Here is a 26,276-nt window from a genome sequence, read left to right as displayed (position 1 = left end):
ATACATCTTCGTGAGATGAACCAATATTCATGTGAATTCCACTTTCAAGGAACCAGGAACAGGTTTTAATTCCAGGTGTTGGTAAGAGGGTTGCACCAATAGAGCCACTACCAGCCCGAGCATTCTGCTTTCAGTGAAGCTGATTAATGTGTGGGAGACCAGGCTCTAACCTCTGAACAGTTAGACTGAGCCAGGGGCGTAAGTTCATACCAGGTGCCAGGAGGTGAAATACAAGGTGGTGCCTTTTAGCTGTAATGCAAAATATAGATAATTTTAAAACGAAACCTTTAAAAATGTTCCTCCAAAAAGGTAGGTACGAGTATATAAAGAAAGGCTGAGGAGGAGTATATAATAATCTCCCACGAGCCTGATAAATTCACAAGTGTATTACATCCGGCCCTTAGATGCGGAATATATTTTCATCACATGACCATTGAGGTTGTTTATGCCTTTTTTTAATGTATTTATGTGAATACACGTGTGAATTTATCAAGCGATTACAAGATTATTATTTACTTTTATTTTTTCAAATCGTATAATTTTATTGAATGAACAGCAAAAGTTAGACAAAATAACAGAAGGCTGTACATAACAAAATGGTAAATAGGAGAGTCATTCTCAACCTTCGTGCTTGCAGATAGAAAATAACATAGATAACAAAGTAAAACAATGGGAAATATTAGAATTAATCACCTAAAAAAAAGGACATAACAAAGCAAGACTCCCAAACAAGAAAAAAAGAAAAAGATGAGGGAAGAAGACTGAGGGGGAGTGTGTTCCTGAAGATTGTAAAGATAAGAGTAGTAGTCTTTAAAAACAGAATTGGTCTTAGAGGCATTATATTGAAGAGAGCTGGAGGAGTGCTTCATTGCTGGGATCGCCAGGGTAGCCTTACGAGCCTTCAAGTGATTAGCAAGGAGAGTGTCTGCTTTGTTGCTCTTTTCATAGAATCGCTGGTTTAACAATCAGAGTGATTTCTCTATTCTTTCAGAGAGGATAGTGTCGAGGGTTGATTTTGCAGAGGTGAGTTGTTTATATAGGGGGTCCGCGTAGGGGTGCGTTTGTGAAGAGACTCTAGTTGGTGAACCTGGTCCGCAAGGGACCATAGAAGGAGTTTGAGTTCCTTGTTTCTATGGGAAGCAAAACCAATGATGTGTCCTCTAATAAAAGACTTATGAGCCTCCCAAGCAAGTGGGGAACACATTAAGGGCAAAGTATTCTTGCAAAACGTCTTTGAGTTTCATCTGAAAATGAGGGAGTTTCAGGAGGGTCTCATTAAGCCTCCAGGAAGGTCTGGGAATCGGAGTGTCTTGGAGGTCAAAAGTGGAAGTTACTATGGAATAGTCAGACCAGGAGTTAGGGACAATAGACGCATCAGTTAGGTTATTGGAAATAGGACGATTACAGAAGATAAAATCAATTCTAGACTATTCTGGTGAGGATTGCAATAAAATGTGTAATCCATAAAAGAGAGATTAAGAGGGCCAAGTATTACAAAGGCCAGCTTCTTTCATGGGTTTATTGAGGGATTTAGATACAGGACAAGAAAGGGGACAGGAGAGAGACTTGTCCAAAGTTGGATCGAGAACAGAGTTGAAATCACCTCCAAGGAGCAAATGTCCAATACGATGACTATGTAATACTTTAAAAAATAAATTGAGTAAACATGGTTGGCCTAGGGTTGGGGCATAAACAGTGGCAACAGTGAACTCCGTGTGGCGCAGCCTACCCGTTAGAATGACATACCGGCCGGCCGTATTAGTGTAGACAGAGTCTTGTTTGAAAGGCAACTTGTTGTTGATTAGGATAGCTACTCTATTATGTTCAGATGTGCTGGAGGAGTAAAACATGGTGGAGAAGCATCTGGAGAGCAGGTTAGGGTGACTAGGTGTACGGAAGTGGGTTTCCTGCAGAGGCACTATGTCAGCTCCTATTGATTGAATAGTATGGAACAAGTGGGAATATTTCTGAGGTGTGTTAAGGCCTCTGATGTTCAGTGAGACTACAGTCAGAGGCATAGTAAGTACAGTTCGGGCAAAGTGAGGAATGGAGGTGAAATAAAGGCAGGGACCCCAGCCCACTGAGGGAGGGAAGAAAAAAAGAAAAAAGGAATAAGTAAAAATGAAATGGGGGGTGGGGGTCTGGGTACGAAAACCCTACAGTACCTACAAAGAGGAGGGGAGTGTGCACAGGGTTTGGGAGTCAGTTGTCCAGGAAAGTGTAAAATAAAAAGCCTAAAATACTCAAGGAAAAAAGGAAAAACAGAGAGAGTATGCTGGCAGGGCACTATTATTTAAAAAAAAATCAAAAACACCCAAACAAGGCATAACTAAGAGAAAATAAATGAAAAAGAAAGAGAAACAAATAGGTAGATGATTAAGTAATTAAGTTAGTGAATAAATAAAAAACGGAGAGAAAAGTTGGCTTTAGATTTGGGCAATAATATCCCCTGGGTATGTGAGGGGTAGAGGGGGTAAGGGTCAGAGATAATGTGTGTGAGAAAAACAAATAAATACAATGAGGGATTTGACAAGCAGGAAAAGAAAAGGTGGAAAAGAGCCCCATAAGCTTAAACATTTAACAAAAAAAAGGTGAGTAAGGTATATATGAAACTAAAATTAATAGGATATTATGGTTTACGAATATGGGGTTGTACCCCTAAAAGTATAACTAGAAGAGGTATATAAGGTTCCAGCACTCAGGGTAGTAGGAACATGTGGCTTAATAAAGCAAAGCTACCTGGTGAAGTGTGTGTGTGTGTGTGTGTGTGTGTGTGTGTGTGTGTGTGTGTGTGTGTGTGTGTGTGTGTGTGTGGGGGGGGGGGGGGGGGGAAGAGATAGTGGTTATAGCAAAAATGGAAAGCCGTTTACATAATGGTGAGGGATTAAAGAGAGGCAGCTTATCTAGCTCAGTGCAATAAGCCCCAAAACTAGGGCAGAGTTAGGTAACCTTAAACAATATCATAGCAGCAGTAAACATAGAAAAATAATGTATAAACATTGCATACATATTGAATAGAAACAGAAGAGAACATTATTTATAAGAAACTTTCATAGAGAATTAATGTTTTCTAGAATAAGAGCAAAATGGCAGAGGTATGAATGGGGTGGTGGGGGGAGTGAGGGTGAAGGATTGGTGGCAAGAGAAATACTGGGAGGGAAGTGAGACATTTTGTGACTTTAAATCAGCAACTAAACACTAAATATGTAGTAAGTAGATGATGGGTTGAAGTCAGGGGATGATCACAGGGATGCGCGTCACTCAGAAACTTTTGGGGCTCTTGGCGGGAGAGGGACCAGATTCTTCAACATGATGGAGTAAGTCCTTACTCTCATGAAGATCTCGAATAAGAACGGTTTTACCATTCAGGTCAACTGTGAGCTTGAAGGGAAACCCCCATCGATATTGGAATCTCCGATACCGGAGTACCTTAATCAAGTCCCGAAAGTCTTTCTTAGCGAGTGTCAAGAGGGAAAGGTCTTGGTAGAATTGAAGCTTGGCCGAGTTGAAGAGACTGGTTTACCCTTAGTTGAAGCTAGGATGAGCTCTTTATCCTTGAAGCTTAGGAATCTCATAACGGTATCTCGTGGAGGTTCATTGTCCCTGGGTTCTGGCCGGAGAGCTCGATGTGTCCTTTCCAGGGGTAATAATCTGAAACCAAGGTCAGGAAGGAAGAAAGATAAAAGTCTATGCAGGTATGCAGGTATGGTTCCAGAGCATCAGAGATGAGCGTTTCAGGGATATTGCAGATGTGTATATTGTTCCTGCATTCTCGATTGTCCAGATCTTAATTCTTAGTACGAAGGTCAGAGAGTTCAGAAAATAAGATTTTAAACCAACCGGTAAATCTTTTTCTCCTAGTCCGTAGAGGATGCTGGGGACTCCGTAAGGACCATGGGGTATAGATGGGCTCCACAGGAGACATGGGCACTATAAAGAACTTTCAGTATGGGTGTGCACTGGCTCCTCCCTCTATGCCCCTCCTCCAGACCTCAGTTAGAGAACTGTGCCCAGAGGAGATGGACAACACGAGGAAAGGATTTTGTTAATCTAAGGGCAAGATTCATACCCGCCCACACCAACCATACCATATAACCTGGAACTATGCAACCAGTTAACAGTATGAACAAAAAACAATATCAGTCAAAGACCGATTCCCACTGTAACATAACCCTTATGTAAGCAACAACTATATACAAGTCTTGCAGAGTAAGTCCGCACTGGGACGGGCGCCCAGCATCCTCTACGGACTAGGAGAAAAAGATTTACCGGAAGGTTTAAAATCTTATTTTCTCTTACGTCCTAGAGGATGCTGGGGTCTCCGTAAGGACCATGGGGTTTATACCAAAGCTCCAAATTGGGCGGGAGAGTGCGGATGACTCTGTAGCACCAATTGAGCAAACGCGAGGTCCTCATCAGCCAGGGTATCAAACTTGTAGAATTTTGCAAAAGTGTTTGAACCCGACCAAGTAGCTGCTCAGCACAACTGTAAAGCCGAGATGCCTCGGGCAGCCGCCCAAGAAGAGCCCACCTTCCTAGTGGAATGGGCCTTTACCGAATTTGGTAACGGCAATCCAGCCGTAGAATAAGCCTGCTGAATCGTATTACAGATCCAGCGAGCAATAGTCTGCTTCGAAGCAGGCGCGCCAATCTTGTTGGCTGCATACAGGACAAACAGAGCCTCTGTTTTCCTAACCCTAGCCGTCCTGGCTACATAAATCTTTAATGCCCTGACTACATCCAGGGACTTGGAGTCCTCCAAGTCACTCGTAGCTACAGGCACCGCGATAGGTTGGTTCATATGAAATGAAGACACCACTTTAGGCAAAAATTGAGGACGAGTTCTCAACTCTGCTCTATCCACATGGAAAATCAAATAGGGGCTCTTGTGAGACAAAGCCGCCAACTCGGACACCCGCCTTGCAGATGCCAAGGCCAATAACATGACCACCTTCCAAGTGAGAAATTTTAATTCAACTGTTTGAAGAGGTTCAAACCAGTGTGATTTAAGGAACTGTAACACCACGTTCAGGTCCCATGGTGCCACTGGGGGCATAAAAGGAGGCTGGATGTGCAGCACTCCCTTTACAAAAGTTTGGACTTCTGGGAGAGAAGCCAATTCCTTCTGAAAGAATATAGATAGGTCCGAAATCTGTACCTTAATGGAGCCTAACTTTAGGCCCATATCCACTCCTGTCTGTAGGAAGTGGAGAAAACGGCCCAGATGGAAATCTTCCGTAGAAGCATTCTTGGTTTCACACCAAGAGACATACTTCCTCCAGATACGGTGATAATGTTTTGCCGTCACTTCCTTCCTAGCCTTTATTAGAGTAGGTATGACTTCCTCCGGAATACCTTTCCCAGCTAGGATCCGGCGTTCAACCGCCTTGCCGTCAAACGTAACCGCAGTAAGTCTTGGAACATGCAGGGCCCCTGCTGCAACAGGTCCTCCCTGAGAGGAAGAGGCCAAGGATCTTCTGTGAGCATTTCCTGAAAATCTGAGTACCAGGCCCTTCGAGGCCAGTCTGGAACAATGAGTATTGTCTGTACTCTTTTTTGTCTTATGATACTCAAAATGTTTGTGATGAGAGGAAGAGGAGGAAACACATAGACCGACTGAAACACCCATGGTGTTACCAGAGCATCTACTGCTATTGCCTGAGGGTCCCGGGACCTGGCACAATACCTCCGAAGCTTCTTGTTGAGGCGTGACGCCATCATGTCTATTTGAGGAATTCCCCAGAGACCCGTTATCTCTGCAAAGACTTCTTGATGAAGTCCCCACTCTCCTGGATGGAGATCGTGCCTGCTGAGGAAGTCTGCTTCCCAGTTGTCCACTCCCGGAATGAAGACAGCTGACAGAGCGCTTACGTGATTTTCTGCCCAGCGAAGAATCCTGGTGGCTTCCGCCATCGCGACTCTGCTCCTTGTCCCGCCTTGGTGGTTCACATGAGCCACGGCTGTGACATTGTCTGATTGAATCAGAACCGGTAGGTTGCGAAGAAGATTCTCCGCCTGTCGAAGGCCGTTGTATATGGCCCTTAATTCCAGCACGTTGATGTGCAAACAAGACTCCTGGCTTGACCATCGTCCCTGAAAATTTCTTCCTTGCGTGACTGCTCCCCATCCTCGGAGGCTCGCGTCCGTGGTAACCAGAACCCAGTCCTGAATGCTGAACCTGCGACCCTCTAGAAGGTCAGCACTTTGCAGCCACCATAGGAGAGACACCCTGGCCCTGGGGGACAGTGTTATTTTCTGATGTATTTGTAGATGGGACCCGGACCACTTGTCCAGAAGGTCCCACTGAAACGTCCTCGCATGAAACCTGCCGAAGGGAATGGCCTCGTATGAGGCCACCATTTTTCCCAGAACTCAAGTGCATTGATGAACTGACACTCTTTTTGGCTTTAGCAGGTCTCTGACCATGTTCTGGAGGTCCTGGGCTTTTTCTGACGGGAGAAAAACCTTCTTTCGTTCCGTGTCCAGTATCATGCCTAGGAACGATAGTCGAGTCGTTGGAACCAATTGCGACTTTGGCAGATTAAGAATCCAACCGTGCTGTTGGAGCACTCTCAGGGAGAGCGACACGTTCTTCAGCAATTGATCTCTGGATCTCGCCTTTATCAGGAGATCGTCCAAGTATGGGATAATTGTGACTCCTTGTCTGTGCAGGATCACCATCATTTCCGCCATCACCTTGGTGAAAATCCTCGGGGCCGTGGAAAGCCCAAACGGCAACGTCTGAAATTGGTAATGACAGTCCTGTACAGCGAATCTCAGGTACTCCTGATGAGAGGGATATATGGGGACATGAAGGTAAGCATCCTTTATGTCTAGCGACACCATAAAATCCCCCCCTTCCAGGCTGGATATTACAGCTCGGAGCGATTCCATCTTGAATTTGAATTTTTTTAAGTACAGGTTTAGGGATTTTAGATTTAAAATGGGTCTGACCGAACCATCCGGCTTCGGGACCACAAACAGGGTCGAATAATACCCTTTTCCCTGTTGGCCCAGGGGACCCTGACAATCACTTGCTGTTGACACAGCGTTTGAATTGCAGTTAACACTACTTCCCTCTCTGGGGGAGTAGCTGGTAAGGCCGACTTGAAAAATCGGCGCGGGGGGCACCTCTTCGAATTCCAGCTTGTAGCCTTGGGAAACAATTTCCATCGCCCAAGGATCCACGTCTGACCGAACCCAGACTTGGCTGAAGAGTCGAAGGCGTGCCCCCACCGGTGCGGACTCCTGAAGGGGAGCCCCAACGTCATGCGGTGGATTTTGTAGAAGCCGGGGAGGACTTCTGCTCCTGGGAACCAGTCGAAGCAGGTATTCTTTTTCCTCTACCCTTACCTCTGGCAAGGAAGGAGGAGCCCCGACCTCTTCTGGACTTTTGCGACCGAAAGGACTGCATCTGATACTGTGGAGTTTTCTTTTGCTGTTGGGGAACAAAAGGTAAAAAGGTAGATTTACCCACTGTAGCTGTGGAAACCAGGTCCGTGAGCCCCTCCCCAAACAACACTTCACCCTTGTAAGGTAAAACCTCCATATGCTTTTTTGAGTCCACATCACCCGTCCATTGGCGGGTCCATAAGGCTCGTCTCGCAGAAATAGCCATGGCATTGGCTCTGGAACCCAGCAATCCAATGTCTCTTTGAGCGTCTCTCATATATAAGACTGCGTACTTAATATGGGCTAAAGTTAATAAAACGGTATCCCTATCTAGGGTATCAAGGTCAGCTGACAAGGTATCTGTCCAAGCTGCAACTGCGCTACATACTCATGCCGACGCAATTGCCGGTCTGAGCAAAGCACCAGTATGTGTATACATAGACTTTAACGTAGTCTCCTGTCTGCGGTCTACAGGATCCTTGAGGGCCGCCGTGTCTGGAGACGGCAGCGCCACCTTTTTGGACAGGCGTGTTAAAGCCTTGTCCACTCTGGGAGAGGATTCCCAACGTACCCTGTCCTGCGTAGGGACATAAGAACCCTTAAGAACCCTTTTGGGAATCTGCAGTCTCTTATCTGGAGTTTCCCAAGCTTTTTCAAATAACTCGTTAAGTTCATGAGATGAGGGAAAGGTTACTACCTGCTTCTTCCCCTTAAACATGTGTACCCTCGTGTCGGGAACAGAGGGTTCATCAGTGATATGCAAAACATCCTTTATTGCAATAATCATACACTGAATACTTTTTGTCACCCTAGGGTGCAATCTCGCTTCATCGTAGTCGACACTGGGGTCAGACTCCGTGTTGGTATCTGTGTCTACTATTTGTGACAAGGGACGTTTCTGAGACCCTGAAGGGCCCTGTGAGTCGGTCCAATCCGTGGATTGACCCCCTGTTGACTCCCTGGACTCTGTTTTGTCCAGTCTCTTATGTAGTGATGCCACACTTGCATTTAACATATGCCACATATCCATCCACTCTTGAGTCGGCACCACCGACGGGGACTCACCACTCATCTGCTCCACCTCCTCCTTGGAAGAGCCTTCCGCTTCAAACATGCCGACACGCACTTACCGACACCCCACACACACCGGGATATAACTATAAGGGGACACTTCCCCAACCAGGCCCTTTGGAGAGACAGAGAGAGAGTATGCCAGCACACACCCAGCGCCCACTTATACTGGAAAACCACCAGATAGCGCTTTTATGTTATAATTAATAACTTCCCCACTCACTGCGCCAATAACTGTGCCCCCCTCCTCTTTTTCAGCCCTCTGATCTATGTTCAGCAGGGGAGATTCTGGGAGCCAGCGTCTCTGCAGCTTCTGTGGAGAAAATGGCGCTGGTTAGTGCTGAGGGATCAAGCTCCGCCCCCTCCAGCGGCGGGCTACGGTCCCGCTTCAATCTGCAAAAAATGGCGGGGGTCTGTGTATTTACTGCCTCTGCAGCCTAATGCACCCCAAATCGCCAGTCCAGAGGTTTATTGCTGCCCAGGGCGCCCCATCTGTGCCTGCCCTGTGTGTGTTGTGTGGGAGCAATGGTGCGCAGCGTTACCGCTGCGCGCTTACTTCAGTGAAGATCTGACATCTTCTGCCACCTTGAAGTCTTCTTTTCTTCTAATACTCACCCGTCTTCTATCCCCCGGCTCTGCGAGGAGGACGGCGGCGCGGCTCCGGGACGAACGGCAGGGTGAGACCTGCGTTCCGATTCCCTCTGGAGCTAATGGTGTCCAGTAGCCTAAGAAGCAGAGCCTATCATTTAAGTAGGTCTGCTTCTCTCTCCTCAGTCCCACAATGCAGGGAGCCTGTTGCCAGCAGTGCTCCCTGAAAATAAAAAACCTAACAAAATTCTTTTATCAGAGAAAACTCAGGAGAGCTCCCTGTAATGCACCCTATCTCCTCTGGGCACAAGATCTAACTGAGGTCTGGAGGAGGAGCATAGAGGGAGGAGCCAGTGCACACCCATACTGAAAGTTCTTTATAGTGCCCGTGTCTCCTGCGGAGCCCGTCTATACCCCATGGTCCTTACGGAGTCCCCAGCATCCTCTAGGACGTAACAGAAACAATGTGTTCCAGATCTCTACCAGCGTCGTTCATGGCTTTCTGCAGACCGTTTTGATGAGATTCAAGTTTAGTTGTTCTTGCAGTGAGGGCCGAGACTTTAGCTTTGATAGATGTGACCGCTTTGTTGAGTTTTGTTTTGAGAGAGCCCTTGAAGTCTGTGATATCGGAGCTGGGAGTGTCTTCCTTAGTGGATGAGGATAGTGAATGTGGACCATCTTTATCCATTGCACTGAGTAGAGGAGAGGGGGGACCCCTTTGTTGAGTAGATTTTGTGTCTCTTGTAAAATGCTGTGAAATGTTGCCTCCCCCTTGTTTAGAAGTCTGTAGATTTCTGCATATGTGTGCCACTGCAGATGGAACCACAGGGGAGAACATTGCCAATAAAACTAATAGGGGGGATATAGGAATGGGAAAATAGAGCATCATGGATATGAGTAAATGAGGCAGTGGCACCAAGGGGATGCGGGAGTTTGCCTGCTAGTGCAACTTCATATCCAGGTAATCAGGGTGAGACCCAGAAGTTGCAATAGTGGGGACCAGGAAACAGAAAACATGGTCAGGTCTAAATCACTGTAACAAATCCCCACAGTAGAAAGAAATGTGCACTGAAAATGGATTTGGAATACCGTAGCTGTGGGCCAACCAACTAACACCAGTTGGAAACGCTGCTAGAGAACAGATGAAAGGCCGCTTTAATGTTATATACTAAATTACTCTGTTTTGTCAGCTTGGTAATTTACAGCAGGTCACCACATGAGGGAGCCAAACCCCCAAAAATTGGAGTAATAAATCCTAATCAGTGTAAATGGGTTTAATATGGAGCAAGGGTGTGTGATCTTGCTGTAGTGAGTGAGAGGAGAAAAATAAATAATTCAAATGAAAATAAATAAATAAATGTGTATATAAAATATTGTCCCCACTACTAAAGCCACAGGGGCAGGGGCCAGAATGACAATTCTATAAGTCGGGGGATAGGTCAGCCCCTGCACTGAGAGGGTAGACCTTGGACTGACCCCCTGTGAGGAGGTTACTCAGAGATCACCACTGGGGAGAGCTGCAGGATGCCAGGCACCGACAAGCCTGAGAACGCGGCACCTCAGAAGCCCAGTTGGAGGTCGGTCGAGTGATTGCCAGGGAAAGGGTGGTTAGGGAGAGCAGGCTGCTGTTAGTTCCCACGCCGGCTCATCCAAGCACAATGGAAGGAGAGGTCGCTGCGGCAGGCACGGAGAGCGGGTGTTTGGGTCCCCAGCATGGCATTATCTCCTGGTGGTAAGGCTGCGGAGCGCGAAAAAACTGGGTGGCTGGGTCCCACACAGGGAAGGTGGAGGCTCCAGCCCACTCCCAGGAATTGAGGGACTGGATTCAGAGGGGGAAGTAGGCCACAACCCCCAGAGGTGCAGGGAGACACCTCCCGGCTTTGCAGACCTTACTGTGGTCTTGTGATGGTCCAGACAAGGGGCTTCAGGAGCTCACAGGGGCATTAGTAGCCAAATAACAGAGGTCCTCAGTCTTTATTTATATACTCATACCTACCTTTTTTAGAGGAACATTATTATGAGCTACGTTTTAAATTATGTTTTGCATTATAGCTAAAAAAAAAAGTGCCCCACAATGGGATTTACATACACACATGGCCTCCTGCCATTAGTTATTGATCCCAGTAACTTGCCATTGGTACATCTGGGAGTACAGGGATTCCTTTTTGCAGATACTGTAACTGTGGCTCTTAGGAATCTTTATTTTTGGGTGCTGGCTGCAAATGATAATAAATAGAGCCATGGGGGGATATAAAAGCTCATAGAAATAAAATTGTAAGATATAAAATACCAGCCAATAAGCTTCTGCCCTACATTTTAAAGGCTTTGTTTGAAAAATGACAGGAGCAGATTGGTTGGTACTCTATCTCTCATAATTTTATCTCTTTCCAAGCTTTGATAAAACAGCTTCTGCTCTCCTTTCTTTCATCATATAAGACTCAACAGCAGAGCTGTAGCTCACTATAAACAGTAGACACTTTCATCTGTTATCACACATTCCAGGACTCTTCAGCTGAAGGGGGCTGCAAAGGGGGTTTGTCAACTTGGGCAGCAGTTAGCAGTGACTGTAGCAAATCTGTATGAAATGAGTGTAGAGCAATGGTTCATAAACTTTCTGGAATCATGGCACCCTAGAGTATCAGCATTTTTTTCATGACACCCCCTAGGCTAAGCTTATTACTCATATATTTAGAAAAAAATGTATAAAATTAAGTAAATTGTGCTTAGCTGTTGTCCTTAGGGTCAGTTATGTGGTGGTGTACAGTTTTGCTTCTGTTTGTCCACATGTTTTATGATTGGCAGCCACCAGCACTGGTTTTGTCTAGCACTTTGGCAATAAATATTTTTTTTTGGTCCTTGACCACCAACCCGAGGCACCCCTGCGAGAGCCTTACGGCACCCCAGGGTGCCACAGCATGCAGTTTGTGAACCACTGGTGTAGAGAGATCTGTCCTAGTTCAGCTGCCACCTTGGACTTTACTTCTTGGTGCCCACCTGATGCCTGGTGGCCAGTGCCTCCATTGTTTCTGGGAGTTATACCACTGTACTGAGCCCTGAGGAAAGAGTGTTGTAGCCAGATTAGTCTCATGGGTAATTTGGAGTCTGCGGTAATATTTTTTGTGGGGACATTTCTAACAAAGGTTTTACAGTATCCCGGGCCACAGCATGTTGCTGCCTACAATGCGAATGCTGTATTCTTAACTAATTTAGACAGACGGTGTCCAAATTAGAGATGAGCGCCTGAAATTTTTCGGGTTTTGTGTTTTGGTTTTGGGTTCGGTTCCGCGGCCGTGTTTTGGGTTCGAACGCGTTTTGGCAAAACCTCACCGAATTTTTTTTGTCGGATTCGGGTGTGTTTTGGATTCGGGTGTTTTTTTCAAAAAACACTAAAAAACAGCTTAAATCATAGAATTTGGGGGTCATTTTGATCCCAAAGTATTATTAACCTCAAAAACCATAATTTACACTCATTTTCAGTCTATTCTGAATACCTCACACCTCACAATATTATTTTTAGTCCTAAAATTTGCACCGAGGTCGCTGTGTGAGTAAGATAAGCGACCCTAGTGGCCGACACAAACACCGGGCCCATCTAGGAGTGGCACTGCAGTGTCACGCAGGATGTCCCTTCCAAAAAACCCTCCCCAAACAGCACATGACGCAAAGAAAAAAAGAGGCGCAATGAGGTAGCTGTGTGAGTAAGATTAGCGACCCTAGTGGCCGACACAAACACCGGGCCCATCTAGGAGTGGCACTGCAGTGTCACGCAGGATGGCCCTTCCAAAAAACCCTCCCCAAACAGCACATGACGCAAAGAAAAAAAGAGGCGCAATGAGGTAGCTGTGTGAGTAAGATTAGCGACCCTAGTGGCCGACACAAACACCGGGCCCATCTAGGAGTGGCACTGCAGTGTCACGCAGGATGTCCCTTCCAAAAAACCCTCCCCAAACAGCACATGACGCAAAGAAGAAAAAAAAGAGGCGCAATGAGGTAGCTGACTGTGTGAGTAAGATTAGCGACCCTAGTGGCCGACACAAACACCGGGCCCATCTAGGAGTGGCACTGCAGTGTCACGCAGGATGTCCCTTCCAAAAAACCCTCCCCAATCAGCACATGATGCAAAGAAAAAGAAAAGAAAAAAGAGGTGCAAGATGGAATTGTCCTTGGGCCCTCCCACCCACCCTTATGTTGTATAAACAAAACAGGACATGCACACTTTAACCAACCCATCATTTCAGTGACAGGGTCTGCCACACGACTGTGACTGATATGACGGGTTGGTTTGGACCCCCCCCAAAAAAGAAGCAATTAATCTCTCCTTGCACAAACTGGCTCTACAGAGGCAAGATGTCCACCTCATCTTCACCCTCCGATATATCACCGTGTACATCCCCCTCCTCACAGATTATCAATTCGTCCCCACTGGAATCCACCATCTCAGCTCCCTGTGTACTTTGTGGAGGCAATTGCTGCTGGTCAATGTCTCCGCGGAGGAATTGATTATAATTCATTTTAATGAACATCATCTTCTCCACATTTTCTGGATGTAACCTCGTACGCCGATTGCTGACAAGGTGAGCGGCGGCACTAAACACTCTTTCGGAGTACACACTTGTGGGAGGGCAACTTAGGTAGAATAAAGCCAGTTTGTGCAAGGGCCTCCAAATTGCCTCTTTTTCCTGCCAGTATAAGTACGGACTGTGTGACGTGCCTACTTGGATGCGGTCACTCATATAATCCTCCACCATTCTATCAATGTTGAGAGAATCATATGCAGTGACAGTAGACGACATGTCCGTAATCGTTGTCAGGTCCTTCAGTCCGGACCAGATGTCAGCATCAGCAGTCGCTCCAGACTGCCCTGCATCACCGCCAGCGGGTGGGCTCGGAATTCTGAGCCTTTTCCTCGCACCCCCAGTTGCGGGAGAATGTGAAGGAGGAGATGTTGACAGGTCGCGTTCCGCTTGACTTGACAATTTTGTCACCAGCAGGTCTTTCAACCCCAGCAGACTTGTGTCTGCCGGAAAGAGAGATCCAAGGTAGGCTTTAAATCTAGGATCGAGCACGGTGGCCAAAATGTAGTGCTCTGATTTCAACAGATTGACCACCCGTGAATCCTTGTTAAGCGAATTAAGGGCTGCATCCACAAGTCCCACATGCCTAGCGGAATCGCTCCCTTTTAGCTCCTTCTTCAATGCCTCCAGCTTCTTCTGCAAAAGCCTGATGAGGGGAATGACCTGACTCAGGCTGGCAGTGTCTGAACTGACTTCACGTGTGGCAAGTTCAAAGGGCATCAGAACCTTGCACAACGTTGAAATCATTCTCCACTGCACTTGAGACAGGTGCATTCCACCTCCTATATCGTGCTCAATTGTATAGGCTTGAATGGCCTTTTGCTGCTCCTCCAACCTCTGAAGCATATAGAGGGTTGAATTCCACCTCGTTACCACTTCTTGCTTCAGATGATGGCAGGGCAGGTTCAGTAGTTTTTGGTGATGCTCCAGTCTTCTGTACGTGGTGCCTGTACGCCGAAAGTGTCCCACAATTTTTCTGGCCACCGACAGCATCTCTTGCATGCCCCTGTCGTTTTTTAAAAAATTCTGCACCACCAAATTCAAGGTATGTGCAAAACATGGGACGTGCTGGAATTTGCCCATATTTAATGCACACACAATATTGCTGGCGTTGTCCGATGCCACAAATCCACAGGAGAGTCCAATTGGGGTAAGCCATTCCGCGATGATCTTCCTCAGTTGCCGTAAGAGGTTTTCAGCTGTGTGCGTATTCTGAAAACCGGTGATACAAAGCGTAGCCTGCCTAGGAAAGAGTTGGCGTTTGCGAGATGCTGCTACTGGTGCCGCCGCTGCTGTTCTTGCGGCGGGAGTCCATACATCTACCCAGTGGGCTGTCACAGTCATATAGTCCTGACCCTGCCCTGCTCCACTTGTCCACATGTCCGTGGTTAAGTGGACATTGGGTACAACTGCATTTTTTAGGACACTGGTGAGTCTTTTTCTGACGTCCGTGTACATTCTCGGTATCGCCTGCCTAGAGAAGTGGAACCTAGATGGTATTTGGTAACGGGGGCACACTGCCTCAATAAATTGTCTAGTTCCCTGTGAACTAACGGCGGATACCGGATGCACGTCTAACACCAACATAGTTGTCAAGGCCTCAGTTATCCGCTTTGCAGTAGGATGACTGCTGTGATATTTCATCTTCCTCGCAAAGGACTGTTGAACAGTCAATTGCTTACTGGAAGTAGTACAAGTGGGCTTACGACTTCCCCTCTGGGATGACCATCGACTCCCAGCGGCAACAACAGCAGCGCCAGCAGCAGTAGGCGTTACACGCAAGGATGCATCGGAGGAATCCCAGGCAGGAGAGGACTCGTCAGAATTGCCAGTGACATGGCCTGCAGGACTATTGGCATTCCTGGGGAAGGAGGAAATTGACACTGAGGGAGTTGGTGGGGTGGTTTGCGTGAGCTTGGTTACAAGAGGAAGGGATTTACTGGTCAGTGGACTGCTTCCGCTGTCACCCAAAGTTTTTGAACTTGTCACTGACTTATTATGAATGCGCTGCAGGTGACGTATAAGGGAGGATGTTCCGAGGTGGTTAACGTCCTTACCCCTACTTATTACAGCTTGACAAAGGGAACACACGGCTTGACACCTGTTGTCCGCATTTCTGGTGAAATACCTCCACACCGAAGAGCTGATTTTTTTGGTATTTTCACCTGGCATGTCAACGGCCATATTCCTCCCACGGACAACAGGTGTCTCCCCAGGTGCCTGACTTAAACAAACCACCTCACCATCAGAATCCTCCTGGTCAATTTCCTCCCCAGCGCCAGCAACACCCATATCCTCCTCATCCTGGTGTACTTCAACACTGACATCTTCAATCTGACTATCAGGAACTGGACTGCGGGTGCTCCTTCCAGCACTTGCAGGGGGCGTGCAAATGGTGGAAGGCGCATGCTCTTCACGTCCAGTGTTGGGAAGGTCAGGCATCGCAACCGACACAATTGGACTCTCCTTGTGGATTTGGGATTTCGAAGAATGCACAGTTCTTTGCTGTGCTGCTTTTGCCAGCTTGAGTCTTTTCATTTTTCTAGCGAGAGGCTGAGTGCTTCCATCCTCATGTGAAGCTGAACCACTAGCCATGAACATAGGCCAGGGCCTCAGCCGTTCCTTGCCACTCCGTGTGGTAAATGGCATATTGGCAAGTTTACGCTTCTCCTCCGACAATTTTATTTTAGGTTTTGGAGTCCTTTTTTTTCTGATATTTGGTGTTTTGGATTTGACATGCTCTGTACTATGACATTGGGCATCGGTCTTGGCAGACGACGTTGCTGGCATTTCATCGTCTCGGCCATGACTAGTGGCAGCAGCTTCAGCACGAGGTGGAAGTGGATCTTGATCTTTCCCTAATTTTGGAACCTCAACATTTTTGTTCTCCATATTTTAATAGGCACAACTAAAAGGCACCTCAGGTAAACAATGGAGATGGATACTAGTATACAATTATGGACTGCCTGCCGACTGCAGACACAGAGGTAGCCACAGCCGTGAACTACCGTACTGTACTGTGTCTGCAGCTAATATAGACTGGTTGATAAAGAGAAGATGTCTATGTAACTATGTATGTATAAAGAAGACTGAAAAAAATCCACGGTTAGGTGGTATACAATTATGGACGGACTGCCTGCCGAGTGCAGACACAGAGGTAGCCACAGCCGTGAACTACCGTACTGTACTGTGTCTGCAGCTAATATAGACTGGTTGATAAAGAGAAGATGTCTATGTAACTATGAATGTATAAAGAAGAATGAAAAAAAACCACGGTTAGGTGGTATACAATTATGGACGGACTGCCTGCCGAGTGCAGACACAGAGGTAGCCACAGCCGTGAACTACCGTACTGTACTGTGTCTGCAGCTAATATAGACTGGTTGATAAAGAGAAGATGTCTATGTAACTATGTATGTATAAAGAAGAATGAAAAAAATCCACGGTTAGGTGGTATTACAATTATGGACGGACTGCCTGCCGAGTGCAGAGACACAGAGGTAGCCACAGCCGTGAACTACCGTACTGTGTCTGCTGCGACTGGATGATAAATGATATAAAAAATATATATATATCACTACTGCAGCCGGACAGGTATATATTATATATTATATAATGACGGACCTGCTGGACACTGTCTGTCAGCAGAATGAGTTTTATTTTTATAGAATAAAAAAAAAAAAAAACACACAAGTGAAGTCACACGACGAGTGTTTAACTTTTTCAGGCAATCACAATATAAGTATACTACTAACTATACTGGTGGTCAGTGTGGTCACGTCACTGGTCAGTCACACTGGCAGTGGCACTCCTGCAGCAAAAGTGTGCACTGTTTAATTTTAATATAATATGTACTCCTGGCTCCTGCTATAACCTATAACTGGCACTGCAGTAGTGCTCCCCAGTCTCCCCCACAATTATAAGCTGTGTGAGCTGAGCAGTCAGACAGATATATAATATATATAGATGATGCAGCACACTGGCCTGAGCCTGAGCAGTGCACACAGATATGGTATGTGACTGACTGAGTCACTGTGTGTATCGCTTTTTTCAGGCAGAGAACGGATATATTAAATAAACTGCACTCTGTGTCTGGTGGTCACTCACTATATAATATATTATGTACTCCTGGCTCCTGCTATAACCTATAACTGGCACTGCAGTAGTGCTCCCCAGTCTCCCCCACAATTATAAGCTGTGTGAGCTGAGCAGTCAGACAGATATATATAATATTATATATAGATAATAGATGATGCAGCACACTGGCCTGAGCCTGAGCAGTGCACACAGATATGGTATGTGACTGACTGAGTCACTGTGTGTATCGCTTTTTTCAGGCAGAGAACGGATATATTAAATAAACTGCACTGTGTGTCTGGTGGTCACTCACTATATAATATATTATGTACTCCTGGCTCCTGCTATAACCTATAACTGGCACTGCAGTAGTGCTCCCCAGTCTCCCCCACAATTATAAGCTGTGTGAGCTGAGCAGTCAGACAGATATATATAATATTATATATAGATAATAGATGATGCAGCACACTGGCCTGAGCCTGAGCAGTGCACACAGATATGGTATGTGACTGACTGAGTCACTGTGTGTATCGCTTTTTTCAGGCAGAGAACGGATATATTAAATAAACTGCACTGTGTGTCTGATGGTCACTCACTATATAATATATTATGTACTCCTGGCTCCTGCTATAACCTATAACTGGCACTGCAGTAGTGCTCCCCAGTCTCCCCCACAATTATAAGCTGTGTGAGCTGAGCAGTCAGACAGATATATATAATATTATATATAGATAATAGATGATGCAGCACACTGGCCTGAGCCTGAGCAGTGCACACAGATATGGTATGTGACTGAGTCACTGTGTGCTGTGTATCGCTTTTTTCAGGCAGAGAACGGATTATAAAGTAAACTGCACTGTCCTCACTAGTAAACTCTCTCCACTCAGTCTCTACACTTCTACAGTAACAGTACTCCTCCTAGTCAGCTCCAGTAAATCTCTCTCAGTCTCTTATAATCTAAATGGAGAGGACGCCAGCCACGTCCTCTCCCTATCAATCTCAATGCACGTGTGAAAATGGCGGCGACGCGCGGCTCCTTATATAGAATCCGAGTCTCGCGATAGAATCCGAGCCTCGCGAGAATCCGACAGCGTCATGATGACGTTCGGGCGCGCTCGGGTTAACCGAGCAAGGCGGGAAGATCCGAGTCGCTCGGACCCGTGAAAAAAAACATGAAGTTCTGGCGGGTTCGGATTCAGAGAAACCGAACCCGCTCATCTCTAGTCCAAATATTTGATTTTTGGAGGAAAATGAACTCATACTTGTCCACAGTGAGGAAGTGTGATAAACTATAGCACAATACAATGTACTACACAGTACTGGGGCCGTGTGTAATGCAAAACAGCCGGAGCTCCAAGATTCCAGTCATTTTTAAGGCTGCAAACATTTACAAGGCAAAACCAACTACTGGACCCCCGTAATCCTAAACAAAAAAAAAAAAAAATTGCATGGACCAAGGAATCACTAACAAGAGGATATTTATTTTGAGGTAATAGATAAAATCAGAAATTAACCATTTTTTCTTTTAAAATATTTATTACAGATGGCCGTGGGGCTGAATGCCGCTACCGAAATAGCGAAGCTATATGGTACACAATATGAAGTTGGATCATCATCTAGTATACTGTGTAAGTTTCTTCAGCAAGATAATGATGATAAATCTGGACACATATTATGTTAGTCTGAAATATTACTTATTTTGTATAGTATTAGTACTATTATTATAATTATTATTATTATTATTATTATTATTATATGACAGAAAGTGACAGAAAGCCTAGCTTCACTACTTTCATATTCAGAATCAATAAACAGTGAAACATATTCCAGTAAAGACATAATTACTAAAGAATACCCTCTGACTGTCCCAGTCAGAGGGAAGACTGTCAGTGGCGAATTTCTCATTAAGCACGTGCCTAGGGGCGGCACTTGGATGCTTGTGTTGGTACTGTCAGCCTAAAATGTACCAGTAACTGCAAAATATTTCCACTGTACTGTACCATGGTGGTCATTCCGAGTTGTCGCTCGTTAGCTGCTTTTAGCAGCATTGCACACGCTAGGCCGCCGCCCTCTGGGAGTGTATCTTAGCATAGCAGAATAGCGAATGAAAGATTAGCAGAATTGCTACTAAATAATTTCCTGCAGTTTCTGAGTAGCTCCAGACCTACTCCTAGATTGCAATCAGCTCAGTCCGTCTAGTTCCTGGTTTGACGTCACATACACGCCCTGCATTCGGCCAGCCACTCCCCCGTTTCTCCAGCCACTCCTGCGTTTTTGCCTGACACGCCTGCTTTTTTTAGCACACTCCCGGAAAACGCTCAGTTACCACCCAGAAACGCCCCTTTCCTGTCAATCACTCACCGATCAGCAGTGCGACTGAAAAGCGCCGCACGAACAACAGCAAAACTGCTAAGTTTTTAGTTAAATAACTAAGCGCATGCGCGCTGTGTACCATGCGCATGCTCATTTAGCAGCAAATCGCAGCATAGCGAAAATCGGCAACGAGCGAACAACTCGGAATGACCACCCATATTACATCTTGAATGGAGTGTAAATGGGTAACACATGCACATACTGCCCTTGTAAGCTGTCCTACTGTCCTAAACATTCTAGTCTTTTTGTTATTTTTCTATTAAACTGTCAATCAACAAATGAGGGCTTATAACTAATTAATGAAAATGATAACATTTTGTGAGTCGGGGGCAGGGGTGTTACTTTGTGCCTAGGGCAGGGCTGGATTAAGCCTTTGGGGGTCCTGGGGCATTTAAGACAGGGGGGGGGGGGCTAGTGAATGGGGAGTCTATATTCAGTTGTGCATACCTCCCAACATTACCCCCAAAATGTTCTCTACCTGGACTTCCCTCTTAATACATGATTGGCGTCATCTGTTTCACCTATTGATAAGAAAGGTAATTCAACACAGATGATTGCAATCAGAAATTAAGAGGGAAGTCCATGTAGAGAGCACATTATCCCTCCTGTAATGGGTCATGGTGGGAGGTACAGATTGATTTTATTAAAATTAAGCAAATGGTGTATATTAGATTTAAACTAATAGTTTAATAATGCCTGGGCACTGTTTATAGCTCCACCTTATTGAGAGACAACTATTTTATAAAGTTTTCTTGTAGTGGAACAAAGACTACTTAAATAACATTAAAATACACATACAGCCTCTGTACTACTTACACACTGGGGCAGGACTGAGGAGTACTCTGTGTGTGTGTGTCTCTCTCTAGACCCAACTGCTCTCATTAGATAACAGGTTATACAGGACCCTTGCAGGGAGGAGAAGAAGCTGGGATCCCTTGGTCACTTACAGCTCTCTTCCCCCTTCTAGCTCTCCTCTGGTCAGGAAGCTCCATCGGTAGTTCATGAAACCTGATGTCCCTGTGTCTCTGCCTACACTACATACTGTCTTGCTCCCATTCTGATTGTCTTGGTTCTGCTGCACAAGAAGGAGAGCTAGTGATATCACTGTGCTCCAGCCAGGGGGCCCCTGACAGAGAGGGGCCCGGGGTACAGTATGCGCTGCATCTCCTACTTAATCTGGCTATGGCCTAGGGCAGTGATGGCTAACCTTGACACTACAGCATGCCCTGCATCAGTTTTAGCATGGCCAAATAGCAAAACTGTAGTAGGGCATGCTGGGGCGTGTAGTTCAACAACAGCTAGAGTGTCAAGGTTAGCCATCACTGGCCTAGGGGCACCCTAAACCCTAAATTCGCTCCTGAAGAGTGTTCATCCAGATTTGCGGGGCAGGAAAGCAAAAGTTAAATTACTGTAGGTCCAAAACTCACAGTAAAGCAAAAAATATAAACGTTAAAAAGATTTATTATAGCATTTGGGTATGTGAGGCATTAATAGCGAAAAATGTGGGATCTCTATAGTAAATATAAGGGAAGAACAAGCTGCTTACTAACACCTAATTATTTTTATTAACAGATAGCAGTTCTGGCTCCTCACGGGATTGGGCTGCCGATCTGGGAATTGATTTCGTTTACACGTTTGAGCTTAGAGATAATGGTACATATGGATTTATACTTCCTGAAGAGCAGATCAAACCTACATGTGAGGAGACCACAGCTGGGATTTTGTCCATTGTCGACTACATCAATGAAAAACATTTTCCCAATGCAGCAAATATGTTGTCCAGCACTTTGTGCTTTTATTTAAGCTTCGCAATTATCATCGGCACATATTCATTACTTTAATAACAGTACTAAGAACTCATATGTGGATTATACTGTTTGTAGTTACCGGCTAAACAGAAACATGTAAAAGACAATTGTTTTGCTTAAACTCAAGTTTGTCGTTAAATCCCTTTTAATAAATAAACTTAACAAAAAAAGACTTATCTCATTAAATAACGACACATGATAACTGGAGTTGGAGTTTCAAATTGGAACAAATTTATTTTGACATATGATCTATTATTTATATGGAGATGTTAGAGTGGTGAGGACAAAAAGGCAAAAAACAAACAGGACAGCAACGTGCATTGCATAACACAATCATTGGCGCTCAACGCTTCCCAATACAAGTCAGCAGGCCCAGGAGGGCGAAGTCATGATCTCCCAGTCAGGACAATTGGCCAAGTAATCATAATAGTTTGCGAGGAGAACGCACCCAAGATCTTAGCCTAAAATCTGCCCATTGAAGTCTATCCTGACCTTTTACCTCGAGATATGAATCTCTGAAGTCTTGTCCTGTCCACCCTCACCTTTGCATGTATCACAAATCCCTGGAACCTGTAGCCTGACCTGTCCAGTTCATGTCTCTGGCTTCACCGACCTTTTGACATCTTTAACCTCATCCCTAGATATGCCTCCTTTACCTGTCTGTGTTCATCTTTGGGTTGCTTCCTATAGACCACCACCTCTTCTTCCACAAACCTTATTGTACACTTTCTTTCTCTGTGGTAAATTCATATTTTTACACATATGTGAAATAACGGAAATTTAAGTATTTCCGTGCGTGTAACTTTAATTTTGAAGGACTTCCTGGTAAACTACATTTTCAGTCTTTCCTTCAGGCTGGAGAATGGCCAGGCTGTCTGTGGAACAGGCAACATACAACTGGCCGTGGGAGAAGCAGTTACTCCTCAGATCCACACCAGACACTTTCACACTCTGCCCCGGAGCTTTGTGGATGTTCATGGCGTAGCAGACCTGTACCGGAAACTGCAGCCGCTTGTACTGCAAATGGTAGTCTGATAGAATCGGAGGAATTCTCGGAATGAAGATCATTTCGGGTGGATGCTATAGAAGCCTCTAACAATCCTCCAATTTAAAATGATACAAAAATCGCAAGATTGTCAGTAAAATAATTGTTAAAAATTGATTGTTTTCAAACCTAGATTAACATGCTGCTAAAAATCTAATCACCTACTTGGCCACTTCATTTGGTAACGTTTGTATGCCAAAACCAAATCTAAATCTTATCCGGATTTTATTAAAACACATTTCACCTCTTTGGGGTGGACTTTTGAAAAATCCCTTCTTAGTGGGTGCCTGCGATGGCTACCTGCCATGTTTCAGGTCGCAGCGGCTGCGTGTGGCGTCATGCAGCCAAATCAGCCTACCCTGCAAACGGTCCAGACACGCCTGTGTTGTCCGGAGCGCGCCTAAAAAAATGCTGCCGCGATGCCCCCTCCCGCCCCATAAATGCCTCTATCTGTCAATCAGGCAGAGGCATTCGCAAATGTGTTTGCGCACGTGCAGTACAGTTTCTTGGCGTGTGCACACAGCAGAGGGCTTCAGCATACGAACGCTGCCGCAGGCTAAATTAGGCCCTGCGTCCCTCTTTAAAGATAATCATATCACCTTTTGAAAACATCCTCTTTGCTTGGTATTGTCTAGTAACATCAGTGTCCGCAAGTGGTTGGCATGAGACTAAATCTTGTTCATGTGCTACACATATGTATGCGCGTCCGGGTTCTGCTTTTCCGGGCATGTGCACACTGGTTCTTCAATAAGTCAGTCAGCGCATGCCCGGAAAAGCAAAACCCGGACGCGCATGCGCCAAACGGCCAGGGGGAGCGCAGCGCTGAGAGAATATAGTGTCCGCGGCGGTGAGGAAGAGGGAGAAGGGGATGAGAAAGTAGACGGGGGAGAGGCGGGCAGCGGAGCGGGGAGTGTCAGAGCGCAGAGAAAAGTGCAGTTATCACGATGGCGGAGGTTAGTACATCCCGCCCTTAGACTGTTACTCTATGGGCCTGATTCAGACCTGATGGCTGCTGTGCGTTTTTGCAGAGGGCTGCGATCAGATAGCCGCCGCCCATAGAGAGTGAAGACCCGCCCCATGCAAGTGTGTGAATGCATGTGTACGCCGTGCGAAAACTTCACCAGACAGCGGACATCTGCAAATCCATTCACATCACACTCACCATCTAATGGTTTTCCCAGTGTGTGCAGTGTGCGCAAAGCCCGGGACTTACTCCTACAGTGCGATACACACAGGCTGCTCAGGGCCGGAGCTGACGTCACACACCCGCCCTGAAAATGCTTGGGAACGCCTGCGCTTTTCCTGACACTCCCAGCAAATGGCCAGTTACCACCCTCAAACATCCTCTTCCTGTCAATCACATTGCGAACGCCTTGCGATCAAAATGTTCACACCATTCGGTCGCTGTTTGGTGACACGCCTGCGCATTGCGGTGCATACGCTTGCGCAGTCATTCTATAATCAGCCGCTGTGCAAATTCGCTCAACAGCAATCAGGCCTGAATCAGGCCCTATATGTGGAATTGTTGCCATGGAAATCTTTATGGATTAAACTACAGTAAGCATTCATCTTTACTCTTTGAAGAATGTGGATTCTGGTTGGTGCAAGTTTTTATCTATTCAGTATTATGTCATATGCACCGCCTATTACAAGGTGCTAGGGGGTTTGGTGTAACACTGGATTGGGCTTTCCCAACAGGGCCGGATCTAGACCTTGCGGCGCCCCGGGCAAAAAAATAGGGGCGTGGCTTAATGGAGGAGTATGGTCAGTTATGCCCCCTGTAGCTGTGCCCCCCGTAGTAAGGCCGCCAGCACTGTGCCCCCTGTAGAGTTGTGCCCCCAGTAGTATTGCCCCCAGTACTGTGCCCCCTGTAGCTGTGCCCCCAGTAGTTTTGCCCCCAGCACTGTGTCCCCTGTAGTTGTGCCCCCTGTAGAGTTGTGCCCCCAGTAGCATTGCCCCCAGTACTGTGCCCCCTGTAGAGTTGTGCCCCCTAGTTGCGCCATTTACAAAAAAATAAAAAAATAAATTAATACTTACAATCCCCGCTCCTGCTTCCCGACCGCTGCTGCCCTCCGTCTTCGGCCGCCGGCGCCGCTCCTCGGATCTATGGGAGAGACGTCATGACGTCTCTCCCATAGTACCGCATAGACACTAGAGGTAAATTATGGCCTCTAGCATCTATGTGCCACTCCCACAACCCAGTGCGTGACTTCATCGCGCACCGCACAGCACCGGGCATCTAAACAGCACCGGGTCTGGGCAGCACCAGTAGCGGATCTTGCCATGGCGGCGGCCCGTAGCAAGATCCGTTACTGTTTCCCAAGTGGGTCCATATTACGTTACTACCTACCGATTTTGGGGGGGAGGCACTGATAGGTGAAAGTACCCCCTGAATGGGAGGTTAAGGGTAGGTACCTTTTGGACAACACGGTCATCGGTACCCTAGAGTCCCTTTATAAGTAAAGGGGGGGGGGGGGGTTGCAGAAGAATTTGTTTCATAATGAGATTGTCATACAGATATTTGAGGCTTCCCACAATGTTAAGGGCTCCTCCGCACTGACTTTTAATTTGCTTGTTCTAAGCAGAGACAGAACCATGAACTGTGTCCTCAGTCCTCATATCATGTCATAGCATACTCCCTGCAGCGTGACGCTCCAGGTACTTGTTGGCTGCACCCTTACAACACCATAGTGTTCTGTATTAATACTCTCAGAGCCTGCAGCAGTTGTTGACATTGATGTGAAGCAAAGCTTTGTTTTGTCGTATAGTAGCAGAGCATCTTCCTTTGGGAATTATGTCCAGGCTGCGAAGAGGGATCTGATCGGCTCCTCTCCGAGTGCATGAACTCAGGTCACGCATGCACATATACTCTGCCGGATGACACAGACAATGTTAGGGATCGCAGGCACAGCTGCTTTTCCTAACAACTGTCTCCGTGCCGGAACAATCATGAATTGCTCTGGTAATATGGTATCCAATGCTGCAACTCACAGCGAGTCGGATACTAAAGCACACTGCACCTATATGCCTGTTGAACAGCACGAAGTGCCCCCACCCAACAAATCCGCTACCATTGCTAGACTGGCAGCCTAAGCTGGTGACATGCTGGAGAAATAAATAGCAAAACAAAGAAATCAGAATATCTGTCTTGTTGCACTACTGGACCTAGCAAACCCTGGCAGCCATAAACTGATTGGGTACTGATACTGGTACCAACGCAAACATCAGCATGCCCACGTCTGGCAGAGCATGTCGGCACTTGGAGAACTAGCTGTAGTAACTGAAATGCAAATTGCATTGGCCCTCCCTCCAATATAGATGCCTGAGCCGGTGGTGTAACTCTCAGAG

General features: G+C 46.2%; 1 protein-coding gene across 1 annotated transcript in view; it reads left to right on the top strand.

Annotated features, from left to right (window-relative positions):
- Nucleotides 1-21,971, top strand: part of LOC134943271 (carboxypeptidase O-like) — a 32,603-nt gene extending 10,632 nt beyond the window's left edge. The window contains exons 7-8 of the mRNA XM_063932211.1: nucleotides 19,246-19,330; nucleotides 21,648-21,971. Of these exons, the coding sequence (XP_063788281.1) occupies nucleotides 19,246-19,330; nucleotides 21,648-21,916 (354 nt within the window). The 3' untranslated portion in view covers nucleotides 21,917-21,971. The remainder of the gene's footprint in view (nucleotides 1-19,245; nucleotides 19,331-21,647) is intronic.
- Nucleotides 21,972-26,276: the final 4,305 nt, after the last annotated feature.

The sequence above is a fragment of the Pseudophryne corroboree genome, chromosome 7, assembly GCF_028390025.1.
Source record: "Pseudophryne corroboree isolate aPseCor3 chromosome 7, aPseCor3.hap2, whole genome shotgun sequence".
NCBI classification, from domain to species: domain Eukaryota; kingdom Metazoa; phylum Chordata; class Amphibia; order Anura; family Myobatrachidae; genus Pseudophryne; species Pseudophryne corroboree.
The sequence above is the reverse complement of the archived record's forward strand: the minus strand, read 5'-3'. Positions and strand labels throughout refer to the sequence as shown.